The sequence below is a fragment of the Sitodiplosis mosellana genome, unplaced genomic scaffold (genome assembly GCF_009176505.1).
Source record: "Sitodiplosis mosellana isolate CC-2019 unplaced genomic scaffold, AAFC_SMos_1.0 Smas_scaffold_6166, whole genome shotgun sequence".
NCBI classification, from domain to species: domain Eukaryota; kingdom Metazoa; phylum Arthropoda; class Insecta; order Diptera; family Cecidomyiidae; genus Sitodiplosis; species Sitodiplosis mosellana.
Window position 1 is genome coordinate 1,077,890 of NW_022601407.1, and position 13,374 is coordinate 1,091,263.

General features: G+C 44.3%; 1 protein-coding gene across 14 annotated transcripts in view; it reads left to right on the top strand.

Moving 5' to 3' along the window:
* LOC129575162 (twitchin) overlaps window positions 1-13,374 on the top strand; it is a 54,138-nt gene that overhangs the window by 37,266 nt on the left and 3,498 nt on the right. For all 14 annotated transcript variants that reach the window (XM_055458147.1, XM_055458155.1, XM_055458148.1 and 11 more), the window contains 13 exons: window positions 73-375; window positions 447-523; window positions 699-903; window positions 997-2,564; window positions 2,651-3,529; window positions 3,599-5,362; window positions 5,446-6,337; window positions 6,420-6,705; window positions 6,801-8,420; window positions 8,510-9,900; window positions 10,391-11,770; window positions 11,859-12,837; window positions 12,928-13,269. In XM_055458147.1, the coding sequence (XP_055314122.1) occupies window positions 73-375; window positions 447-523; window positions 699-903; window positions 997-2,564; window positions 2,651-3,529; window positions 3,599-5,362; window positions 5,446-6,337; window positions 6,420-6,705; window positions 6,801-8,420; window positions 8,510-9,900; window positions 10,391-11,770; window positions 11,859-12,837; window positions 12,928-13,269 (11,686 nt within the window). The remainder of the gene's footprint in view (window positions 1-72; window positions 376-446; window positions 524-698; window positions 904-996; window positions 2,565-2,650; window positions 3,530-3,598; window positions 5,363-5,445; window positions 6,338-6,419; window positions 6,706-6,800; window positions 8,421-8,509; window positions 9,901-10,390; window positions 11,771-11,858; window positions 12,838-12,927; window positions 13,270-13,374) is intronic.

Consider the following 13,374-nt stretch of genomic DNA (forward strand, 5'->3'; position numbering starts at 1 on the left):
AAAACGTAAAGTCGATCGAGTTTCGTTGAAACTAAAACTAAATTACCTTGTTTTTCACATCATTTTATTTAGACGAACCTGGTGCTCCTGGCCAACCTGAACCAACTGATTGGGACAAGGATCATGTTGACTTGAAATGGACTGCACCTATTAATGATGGTGGTAGTCCAATTACTGGCTACGTTATTGAAAAACGAGAGAAAGACTCTCCAAAATGGATCAAAGCTGCCGAAATTCCAGGCAACAAGTGCGAAGGCACCGTTCCACATTTGGACGAAAATACTGAATACGAATTCCGTGTTCGTGCTGTTAATGCTGCCGGTCCTGGCGAACCATCCAAAGCCAGCAAATCTGTCATTACAAAACCAAGAAAATGTAATTATTCAGAAATTGTTGTTTCTACGTACAAAAAATCTAACGACAAATTTTTTTTATTGTTATTTCAGTGGCACCTAAAATCGATCGCAAGAACTTGCGTAATATTACAGTCAAAGAGGGTGAACCAATTTATTTGGACGTGAAGGTAAGCATTTCCATTCACTTAAAAAAAGATTTACTCGTTGTAATGGTAGTGGTATATGCCAATGAAATCTATCTATCACCCGAGTAGACGATTCGATGACATAGAAATGTATCAGTTCTTCGGTAGAAAATGGTAAAATCACAATAACGACAAAGAAAATTCTCTTTCGATTCAGGTAACCGGCGAGCCAGCTCCAGAGGTTGCATGGTTTGTCAACGGTAAACCACTGCAAGCAACGAATCACAAACGTGTTGACAACGTTCCATACAATACGAAATTCTTCAACGATAATCCCGAACGAAAAGATACTGGAACTTATAAGATTGTCGCACAAAACAAATACGGCCAAGATCAGGCCGAAATTGAAATCACTGTTATCTGTGAGTATTTCTTACATACTTTCGAGAAGTTGAGATTGAACAGACAAATCTCATTCCTGTTTTTCTTTCTCTTCTTCTTCGTTTTCTATCTAGCTAAACCTGGCAAACCAGAAGGTCCGTTAGATGTGTCGAACATCACAAAAGATGGATGCACACTCAAATGGAAGAGACCAAAAGATGACGGCGGCGAGCCAATTGAAAATTATGTGGTCGAGAAATTCGATCCAGATAATGGCATTTGGTTGCCAGTTGGTAAAACTGAAGGTTCGACCCCTGAAATGGAAGTGGATGGTTTGATTCCAAATCACGAATACAAATTCCGTGTGAAGGCAGTCAACAAAGAAGGAGAATCCGAACCGTTGGAAACTCTTGGCACAATAATTGCACGCGATCCATATGTTGTACCATCACAACCAGGTGCACCAGAACCAGCCGACTGGTCTGCCAACCACGTCGATTTGGTATGGAAGGAACCAATCACAGACGGTGGGTCACCCATCACTGGCTACATCATCGAAATGAAAGACAAGTACAGCCCAATGTGGGAGAAGGCGCTCGAAACAACTGGTGATACTCCAGCCGCTACAATCAATGGTTTGATTGAAGGCAATGAATACCAATTCCGTGTGGTTGCTTTGAACAAAGCCGGTGCCTCAGAACCATCGGAGGCTAGCAAGAATTTCATTGCCAAACCACGATTCCTCGCACCGAAAATCGATCGTCGCAATTTGCGCGATATCACTTTGTCGGCTGGCACTGCATTGAAGTTCGATGTTAACATCATTGGCGAAGAACCGCCTCACGTTGACTGGCGCTTCTGTAACATGCCATTGACACCAAGCAAAGCAGTTACCATCGATAATGTCCCATACAATTCGAAATTGGTCGTTCGACCAACCAAACGCGGTGACTCGGGTGAATACACAATCACAGCTAAGAACAGTTCAGGCCAAGATTCCGTGACCGTCACAGTCACCGTCACCGATAAGCCAACGAAACCAGAAGGACCACTTGAAGTGTCCGATGTTCATAAGAATGGTTGCCATCTCAAATGGAAGAGGCCAAAGGACGACGGAGGTACTCCAATCGAATACTATCAAGTCGACAAATTGGATGTTGATACCGGTTGCTGGGTTCCTGTTGGTCGCTCATCTGAACCAGCCTACGATGTCAACAATTTAACACCCGACAAAGAATACAAATTCCGTGTGTCTGCTGTTAATGCCGAAGGCGAATCAGAACCACTGGAAACCGAACACTCGATTGTTGCCAAGAATCCGTTCGACGAACCTGGAAAACCAGAAAACGTTCGTGCCACAGACTGGGACAAGGATCATGTCGACTTGGCATGGACACCACCACAAAATGACGGTGGTGACCCAGTCACTGGATATCTGGTCGAAAAGAAGGACAAATTCGGTACATGGGAAAAGGCTCTCGAAGTTCCAGCTGATCAATGCAAAGCCACCGTTCCTGATTTGATCGAAGGACAAGGCTATGAGTTCCGTGTGGTTGCTGTCAACAAAGCAGGACCAGGCGAGCCAAGCGATGCCACACCAACCATTATCGCTAAGCCACGCAACCAAGCTCCACGCATTGACCGAACCAATTTGATTGAAGTCAAAGTCAAGGCTGGATCCAATTTCGCGTATGACATCAAGGTATTCATTCATTATTTAATTTATTCCATATTTAGCTGGGCTATTTCACATTTACTTAAATATAAATATGAATAATCTTTTTTCAGGTTAGCGGAGAGCCTGTTCCAACAACCAAGTGGCTGTTGAACAAGCGCGAAGTTCGCCCAAGCGACCGCGTCAAGGTGAAGCATGTAGACTACAACACGGTATTGAAAGTTCAAAATGCGAGTCGTGCAGAATCGGGTACCTACACAATCACCGCCGAAAACATCAACGGCTCCGACACAGCTGACGTTAAGGTTACTGTACTCGATGTGCCATCACCACCACAAGGACCATTGAAGGTTGAAGATGTTCATGCTGAGGGAGCGACACTCAAATGGAGTCCACCACAAGACGATGGTGGTCAACCAATTGAAAAGTATGTGGTCGAAAAGATGGACGAAAATACCGGTCGCTGGGTTCCAGCTGGTGAAACTGATGGACCAACAACGAAATTGGCTGTTGACGGTTTGACTCCTGGTCATAAGTACAAGTTCAGAGTACGTGCCGTAAATAAACAAGGCAAGTCTGAGCCATTGACCACACCACACGCTGTCGAAGCCAAGAATCCATTCGATGAACCAACTAAACCAGGTAAACCAGAAATCAAGGATTATGACACCGACTTCGTTGAATTGGAATGGACACGCCCAGAAAGTGACGGCGGAAGTCCAATTACAGCTTATATCATTGAAAAGAAGGACAAATACAGTCCAGATTGGGAGAAATGCGCTGAAGTCCAGGGTGATGTTACAACTGGCAAGGTGCCTGATTTGATTGAAGGATTGACATACGAATTCCGTGTTCGTGCCGTCAACAAAGCCGGTCCGGGTACACCAAGTGATGCAACCGACAAACATGTTGCCAGACCAAAGAACTTGGCACCAAAGATCGATCGCAACTTCATGCAAAACATCAAGATTCGTGCTGGCCAAAACTTCGAGGTATGTGTTAACATTCAATGGGCGATGATTATATCCTATTAAATTGATTTTGTTTCTTCTTGTCATCAGTATGATGTTCCAGTTATCGGCGAACCGCCGCCGTCAAAGGAGTGGCAATTGAAAGACAACATTGTTGTCAATTCAGATCGCGTTAAGATCATCAACGAACCATACCGCACAAAACTTAAGGTGATCGATGCCAAGCGCGCCGACAGCGGAGTTTACACACTTGTTGCCCGCAATATCAACGGTGTTGACAAAGCAACGGTTACAGTTACTGTGCTTGATGTGCCAAGCCCACCAGAAGGCCCATTGCGTGCTGACAACATCACCAAATCTGGCTGCACACTCAGCTGGCGTCCACCGAAAGACGATGGTGGCTCAGAAATTTCGCATTACGTTGTTGAGAAAATGGACACCGATGCCATGCGTTGGGTACCAGTCGGAGAATGTGCATCAACTTCACTGCGTGCCGATAATTTGATCGAAGGCCACGATTACAATTTCCGTGTACGCGCTGTCAATAAGCAAGGTGAATCCACACCATTGACAACACATCAACCAATTACTGCCAAGGATCCATTCGGAAAACCAGACAAACCAGGCAAACCTGAGGTTACTGATTGGGATAAGGATCATGTCGATTTGAAATGGACGCCACCCAAGAAGGACGGTGGAAGTCCTATCACAGGTTACATCATCGAAAAGAAACCGAAATTCGGCCCATGGGAAAAGGCTCTTGAAGTTGGCCCAAGTGCAAATGATGCTCGTGTTCCTGATTTAACGGAAGGCGAAGAATATGAATTCCGCGTGATTGCTGTGAACAAAGGAGGACCAGGCGAACCAAGTGACGCTTCAACACCAATCATTGCAAAGGCTCGCTTTGTTGCACCACACTTCGACAAGAAATTGCTTCAAGATTTGGTTGTCCATGCAGGAAAACCAATCAAATGGACACTGCCAATCGAAGCATCGCCACGACCAACATTTAAATGGTTTGCTCATGGCAAACAGCTCGAAGCCGGTCCACGTATCGATATGCAATTGTACAATAATGAACTAACATTTGAAATTCCATATTCGGTGCGTGCTGATTCGGGTCAATACACATTGACATTGGCAAACGAATGTGGTGAATTCACTGCATCGGCAAGTGTTACTGTACTCGATAAACCAGGACCACCACAACCACCACTTGATATAACCGGTATTACGAAAGAGGGATGCCATTTGGCCTGGAGAATGCCACTCGACGATGGCGGATCTCCGATTTTGCATTATGTCATCGAAAAAATGGACATGTCACGTGGCACATGGTCTGATGCTGGTATGAGCTTTAATCTTGCTCATGATGTCACACGTTTGATACACAAAAAGGAATACTTATTCCGTGTGAAAACAGTCAACGCTATCGGTGAATCAGAGCCACTTGAAGCCAACAAGAGCATTATTGCTAAGAATGAATTCGATGAACCAGACGCTCCAGGTAAACCAGCAATCAAAGACTGGGACAAGGGTCACGTCGATTTGGAATGGAAGGCACCCAAATCAGATGGCGGATCGCCCCTCACCGAATATATTATTCAGAAGAAAGAAAAGGGCAGCCCATACTGGACCAATGCTGTTCATGTGCCACCAAACAAGACTCAAGCATCTGTACCAGATTTGACCGAAGGACAAGAGTATGAATTCAGAATTATTGCTGTTAACCAAGCCGGCCAATCTGAGCCATCTGAACCATCAGATGCTGTTATTGCTAAGGCACGATTCCTTGCACCAAAGATCATTACCCCATTAAATGATATTCGTATCAAGACTGGCCTCATCTTCCGGGTAAGTGTTAACATTCAATCGGCGATAAATATTTTATTTAATTGATTTTAAATTTTTTTTTATTTTATTTAAAAAAAAACAAGTGTGAAATTGAATTCATTGGTGAGCCAGCTCCAGAGGTTACATGGACTGTTGATGGTCACAAAGATCTCGAAACTACCGATCGTACAACAGTTACATCGATTGGTCATCACACAATCATACACACGGTCAACTGCAAACGTTCCGATTCAGGCACTTATAAATTGCATTTGAAGAACGACTCCGGAACCGATGAAGGATCGTTCCAAGTGATTGTTTTGGATCGTCCAGGTCCACCAACCGGACCACTTGAATACGAAGAAATTACCGCAAACAGTGCTACCATCTCATGGAAACCACCAAAGGATAACGGCGGATCTGAAATCACTGCCTACGTCATTGAGAAACGCGATCTTACTCATGGTGGCGGTTGGGTACCAGCTGTCACATATGTTAATGCCAAGTACACACACGCAACGGTCCCACGTTTGCTCGAGGGCACCAAATACGAATTCCGTGTTATGGCTGAAAACTTGCAAGGACGATCGGATCCATTGACATCTGATTCACCGATTATTGCCAAGAATCAATACGATGTGCCAGGACGACCAAACAAACCTGAACTTGTCGAAAGCGACAAGAATCACATTACCATCAAATGGAAGGCACCAATCAGCAATGGAGGCTCACCAATCATTGGCTATGACATTGAGAGACGTGACAAAGCTACTGGCCGCTGGATCAAGTTGACAAAGGCACCACATTCAGGTACCGAATACGAAGATCCACGTGTACAAGAAGGTCATCAATACGAATACCGAGTTAGCGCTGTTAATGCTGCAGGTGCAGGCAAACCAAGCGATCCATCATCGCTCTTCACCGCTCGCCCAATGAAAGAAAAGCCAAAATTGTGGCTGGATGACCTTCTCGGTTGCAAGATTAAAGTTCGTGCTGGTGAGTTAAATAGCAATTTTTGCCATTATAAACGATAAAATTGAAGATCAACTAAAATATGCTATTTTTTTCTCTTATCAAGGTGAGCCGATTTCAATCACAATTCCATTGTCTGGATCGCCAACGCCAACTGTTGAATGGACCAAAGCAACTGTTCGTATCCCACCATCGAATCGAACATCAACCGATGTTAGCGATGAAAAGACCATTTTACGCATTGAAGAATCGACACGTGGTGATGGTGGTATCTACACAGTTACCGCAACCAATGAATATGGCAAAGATTCGGCCGATATTGAAGTTATCGTTGTCGATAAACCAGGCGTGCCACGTGGCCCATTGACTTACACTGAAACCACCGCCGAAACGTAAGTATCTTTTATCAAAAATAGGAACAACATCAATTCTTGCTTTCAGGACATGAAAACCATTTTTAATTAATTTTTGTTTATTTCCATTGTAGTATTTCACTGTCATGGAACCCACCAGATGACAATGGAGGTGGTGATATTACCGGCTACATTGTCGAAGTCAGCGAAGCTGGCACAGATAACTGGAGACAAGTTCCAGGCTACTGTCCAAAATGCGCATTCACTGTTAAAGGTTTGACCGAAGGCAAACAGTACGTGTTCCGTGTTCGTGCTGAAAACATCTACGGTGTATCTGATCCATTGGAAGGCAAACCAGTTACGGCCAAATCACCATTCGATCCACCAGATGCGCCAAGCACGCCTGAGATCAAGGGATACAGTCCAAACAGCTGTACTCTCGAGTGGCGTCCACCAGATTATTGTGGCGGTAAACCGGTCACGGGCTATATCATTGAGAAGCGTGAACGCGGTGGCGAATGGGTGAAGGCAAATAACTATCCAACACCAAACTTGAGCTACACCGTTCAAGATTTGCGTGAAGGTGGTAAATATGAGTTCCGCGTTGCAGCTGTTAACGAAGCAGGACCTGGTAAACCAAGCAAACCCACCGAACCAATTATCGCTCAAGTTCAACGCTCTGTTCCCGATGCACCAGACGCTCCACATCCAGATCGAATCACCAAGGATAGCGTTACGTTGTCATGGAACCCACCAAAACGCGACGGTGGTGCCCGTGTCAAGGGTTATATACTACAGAAACGCAGCAAGGGCGACAAGAATTGGTCCGATGTTAACGAAGTGCCCATTCACAACACTGTTTATACTGTGCCTCATTTGAAGGAGGGCGAAGAATACAACTTCCGTGTGATTGCTGTGAATGAAGTGGGTCGATCGGAACCATCAAAACCAAGCCCAGCGGTGGTCGTTGAAGAGCAACCAAACAAACCAAAGATGGAATTGGGTGGTGTTCGCGATATTACTGTTCGTGCTGGCGAAGACTTTTCAATCCATGTGCCATATGTTGGTTTTCCGAAACCAACTGCTACCTGGTTTGCTAAAGACAATATTCTCGATGACTCAGACGGCCGAGTACATCAACAATTGGCCGATGATTATGCTAGCATTGTCGTTAAGAATTCGAAACGCAACGATGCCGGTCAATATCGTTTGCAACTTAAAAATCCATCTGGTTTCGACACTGCCACCATTAATGTTCGTGTACTCGATCGTCCAGGAAAACCAGACAATTTGAGAGCCGACGAATTCGCTGGCGACTCATTGACTTTGTACTGGAACCCACCGAAGGACGACGGAGGTAGTCCCATTACCAATTATGTGGTTGAAAAGAAGGAAGCACGCGCTGCAACCTGGTCAAAGGTCAGCAGCTACTGTACTGTTCCATTTGTTCGCGTTCGTAATCTTACGCTTGGAAAGGAATATGAATTCCGCGTGATCGCTGAAAATCAATATGGACAATCGGATCCAGCAACAACCGATCATCCAATCAGAGCACGTCATCCATTCGATGTGCCGGGCGCTCCAGGTGCACCAAAACCAATTGAAACCACTGGCGATTCGATTTCGATTTGCTGGGCTAAACCAAAACATGATGGCGGTGCACCAATCACGGGCTATGTGGTTGAAAAACGTCTCATCTCAGAAGAAAAATGGATTAAAGCTACTTTCTCAAATGTTCCAGATTTGAATTGCAAGTATGTATTGCGCTTCGAGTTGTAAAAGTTTTGATTTTCTCCAAAAGATTCTTCCTATTAAAATAATTTTGTTTTTATTTTGCTCGCAGAGTTTCTGGCCTAATTGAGAATCACGAGTATGAGTTCCGTGTGGCCGCTGTTAATGCAGCCGGACAAGGACCATGGTCACCATCATCTGATACAATTGCATGCAAGGCCCCACCAACTGCTCCAAAGATCACATCAGATCTCAGCATTCGCGACATGACTGTTATTGCAGGTCACGAATTCAAAATTTCCGTTCCATTCACTGGCAATCCAAAACCAAAGGTTGCCTGGGCAATCAACGGTGTTGATGTTCAAACTGATGATCGCATTAAATTCGAAACGGACAACAGTGAAACACGTTTCGTAAATAAATCGGCCAAGAGAAGCGAAACTGGCACATACACCATCCAATTGACCAATTCGGAAGGTACAGATTCAGCTTCGTGTCGTGTTTTGGTTGTTGATCGTCCATCACCACCACAAGGACCATTGGATGTTTCCGATATCACACCAGACACATGTACATTGTCATGGAAAACACCATTGGACGACGGAGGTAGTCCTATTACCAATTATGTGGTCGAAAAAATGGATACGAACGGTATTTGGGTGAAGGTCAGCTCATTCGTACGTGGAACACACTACGAAGTGATGGGATTGGAACCAAATCGAAACTATTACTTCCGTGTTCGTGCTGAAAATCAATATGGTGTCAGTGATCCATTGGCTCGTGAAGATCCAGTTTTGGCAACATATCCATTCACTGTGCCAGACCCACCAGGTGCACCGAAGGTTATTGATTGGGACTCATCGAATGTCAAACTCATTTGGGATCGTCCACGCAGCGATGGTGGTTCTCGCATTCAAGGCTACAAATTGGAATACCGTGACGTATCTGATCCAGCCTGGAATACACACGACATCCTCATCAAGGACAATCAATATCAATTGTACAATTTGCAAAGTGGTCGCGAATATGAATTCCGCGTGCGCGCCAAGAACACAGCCGGATTCAGCAAACCATCACCACCATCGAGCAAATTCAAGCTCAAGGAGAAATTCACTGTGCCATCAGCACCACAAGCACCAGCTGTTGTTAAAGTTGGCAAGAACTACGTTGATTTGAAATGGGAACGTCCAGTCAGCGATGGAGGCTCAAGAATCACTGGTTACATCATCGAACGTCGTGATGTTGGTGGTGCTTTGTGGGTTAAATGCAATGACTACAATGTTCTCGATTTGGATTACACTGTAATGAATTTGATTGAGGGAGCCGATTACGAATTCCGTATCTTTGCTGTTAACGCTGCTGGAAGAAGTGAACCCAGCTCATGCACCACTCCAGTCAAGGTATGCGAAGTTGTTGGCGGCAATAAACCAGAATGGATCCGGACATTGCACAATGCCACCGTTCCACAAGGCAAACACATCACTCTGGAATGTGAGGCCAGTGGTAAGATATGTATTTATGATTTTTCTTACACATTAGTTTCAAAGCTGTTATATCAAGTTTGGGACCGGAGTTAATTCTGACTATGAACAACGTGCAAAAAATTTAAGTTAGCCTTAACATGGAATGTATTCATGTCGTTTCCAAACTTGTTCGAGTCATTTTATGTGTGTGCATTGTTGGTTAATCAAAACGAAAATTGAATTTCTCTTCTCTCTTTGTAAGCGTATGTCAATCAGCGTCATCAAAGACATTAATATTGCTGGGAAATTTATAAATGAAACTTGTTTTAATCATCTACTATTAGACACCTGTCATTATCTCTTATTTCTCAAAACAATTTTGCTTTTGTTTTACACGCTGGATTTGTGTATTTGTACCTATTCAGCCTTTCATTGGGCAAACATGATTTCTTTTCACTTATGGTTTGAGCATATGAGCTTTTCGCATCTCTTTATCCTTTTTTCATTCATTTTCCTTTTCTCATTCATAGGCAAACCGGAACCAACTGCTCGCTGGTTGCGTAACGGCCGTGAAATTTCGTTGGCTCAAACACCGGGCTCGAGAATTCGCGCAGAAAGCAACAATGGCGTCTTCAAATTGCACATCACTGACGCTAAGCATAGTGATGAAGGGGATTATACTTGCGAGGCAATCAACTCACTTGGATTTGTGCATACAACTGCTCATTTGAAGGTTGGAACACCACCACGCATCGATCGTATGCCAACTGAATTGCGATTCGCTGAAAATGACAACCAGAAGATCAAGATCTTCTATTCTGGTGATCAACCAATCGAATTTACTTTGAAACAAAATGGTAGCGAGGTCAAGGATACGGGCCGCACACGCTGGAGCATCTTTGATGATTACATTGCTATTGCTATCAAGGATGTCAGTGGTTCAGATGGTGGAGAATATCAAGTGGAATTGAAGAACGACAGCGGCAAAGCTGTTGGTACATTCAGTGTTGCGATTACCGGCTTACCAGGACCACCAATCGGACCATTGGGCATTTCCCATGTCACGAAGCACACTTGCCAACTTGCATGGAAACCACCAAGCTACGATGGCGGTTGCAAGATTACTCATTACGTTGTTGAACGCAGAGACACATCATCACCACACTGGATCACAGTGCACAGCTCATGCAAGGACACCACATGCTCAATTCAAGGATTGGCCGAGAACCAGGAATATGAATTCCGTGTATCGGCTGTCAATGAAAATGGCAAGGGTCCAGCTTTGACAGGCGCTCAACCAATTCGTGCCAAGGCTCCATTCGATGTACCATCAGCACCAGGAATTCCAAAGGTCACCGAAGTCGGAGACGATTTCGTGCACTTGGAATGGGAGAAACCAGAATCAGACGGCGGGGCTCGCATCCAAGGCTATTGGATCGACAAACGAGAAGTCGGAAGCGAAGTTTGGCGACGTGTCAATGTTGCTATTTGTCCAGCAACACAAATCAATTGCGCCAATTTGGTTGAAGGTCGTCAATACGAATTCCGTGTGTTCGCTCAAAACGAAGCCGGTCTTTCACCACCTTCGAGCAATTCATCATCGGTTAAGGTTATCAATCCAAAGGCAGCCACTCCACCACAAATCGTTCGCCCATTACGCAATGCTAACTGCATTCAAAATCATAATGCACAATTCACTTGCACCATTACCGGTGTTCCAAAACCAACCATTACTTGGTACAAGGGAGCTCGCGAAATTACCAACGGCGCTCGTTACCACATCTACGCAGAAGGTGATGTTTATAATTTGACCATCAATGATGTGTTTGGAGAAGATGCCGACGAATACGTTTGTCGTGCAGTCAACAAAGCCGGTGTTAAATCAACTCGCGCTGAATTGGTTATCATGAGTAAGTATATTTCTCTAGTTGGATTTGAAAAAAAAATGGATTCAATGGACACATCATTAACGAATTGCTTCCTCTTTATCTTTCTTAGCTCCACCGAAATTGAATGTACCACCACGATTCCGTGACACAGCTTACTTCGACAAAGGTGAAAATATTGTTATCAAGATTCCGTTCACTGGCCATCCTAGACCAAAGATCAACTGGGTACGAGAAGGTGAACACATTGAATCAGGTGGTCACTACCACGTTGAAGTTAAGGATCGTCACGCAATTTTGACCATTCGCGATGGATCAAAGATCGATTCAGGCCCATACCGTATCACTGCTGAAAATGAATTGGGACAAGACTCTGCCATCATTAAGATTCAAATTAGCGATCGTCCAGATCCACCACGATTCCCATTGGTCGAAAGCATTGGTGTCGATTCATTGCAATTGTCGTGGAAGGCACCAGTATGGGACGGTGGTTCTGACATCACCAACTATTTGGTCGAAAAACGTGAACCTGGAATGGAAACCTGGATTCGAGTTGGAAACACTCGCTTCACAGCAATGGCTGTTACTGGATTGGCCCAAGCTCGTCAATACGAGTTCAGAATCTTTGCCGAGAATATTTATGGTCGCTCAGATCCATCAGATATCAGCACATTGATCACCACCAAGGGACAACCGAAGAGAGAACACAAAGAACGCAAATATGAAGTAGATGAAAATGGCAAGAAGATTCGTGGCAAAGCCGACGGACCAATCAAGGATTACGACTCGTATGTGTTTGATATTTACTCGAAATACGTGCCACAACCAGTCGATATTTCAAGCGACAGCGTATACGATAAATACGAAATTCTGGAAGAAATTGGTACCGGAGCATTCGGTGTTGTGCATCGTTGCCGTGAACGTGCTACCGGAAACATTTTCGCTGCCAAATTCATCCCAGTCTCACACGCCATGGAAAAGGACTTGATCAAGAAGGAAATCGACATCATGAACCAATTGCATCACCGGAAATTGCTTAACTTGCACGATGCCTTCGAAGATGATGACGAAATGGTGCTCATTTTCGAATTGTAAGTACCGAAACATTACTTATCAGTTTTCCATTTACGCACATTTGTTTTTGATGGGTTTTGATTTGTGACTGTAAACTTTCGTTTCAGCTTATCCGGAGGTGAATTGTTCGAACGAATTACCGCCGATGGATATGTTATGTCAGAAGCTGAAGTAATCAATTACATGCGTCAAATCTGCGAGGGTATCAAACACATGCACGAAAAGAATATCATTCATTTGGATGTTAAGCCAGAAAATATCATGTGTCAAACACGCACCAGCACCAACATCAAACTCATCGACTTCGGTTTGGCCACCAAATTGGATCCAAACGAAGTTGTCAAGATTTCAACCGGAACGGCCGAATTTGCTGCTCCAGAAATCGTTGAACGTGAACCAGTCGGTTTCTACACAGACATGTGGGCCGTTGGTGTTTTGAGTTATGTGCTGTAAGTAGTTTTTTCTTTAATCATACTCTTTGAATAGCTACGCACGTAAATCTGTGTAAACTAACTCTTTGTTCAATCATTTCATTCCATTCCATTTGCAATGTT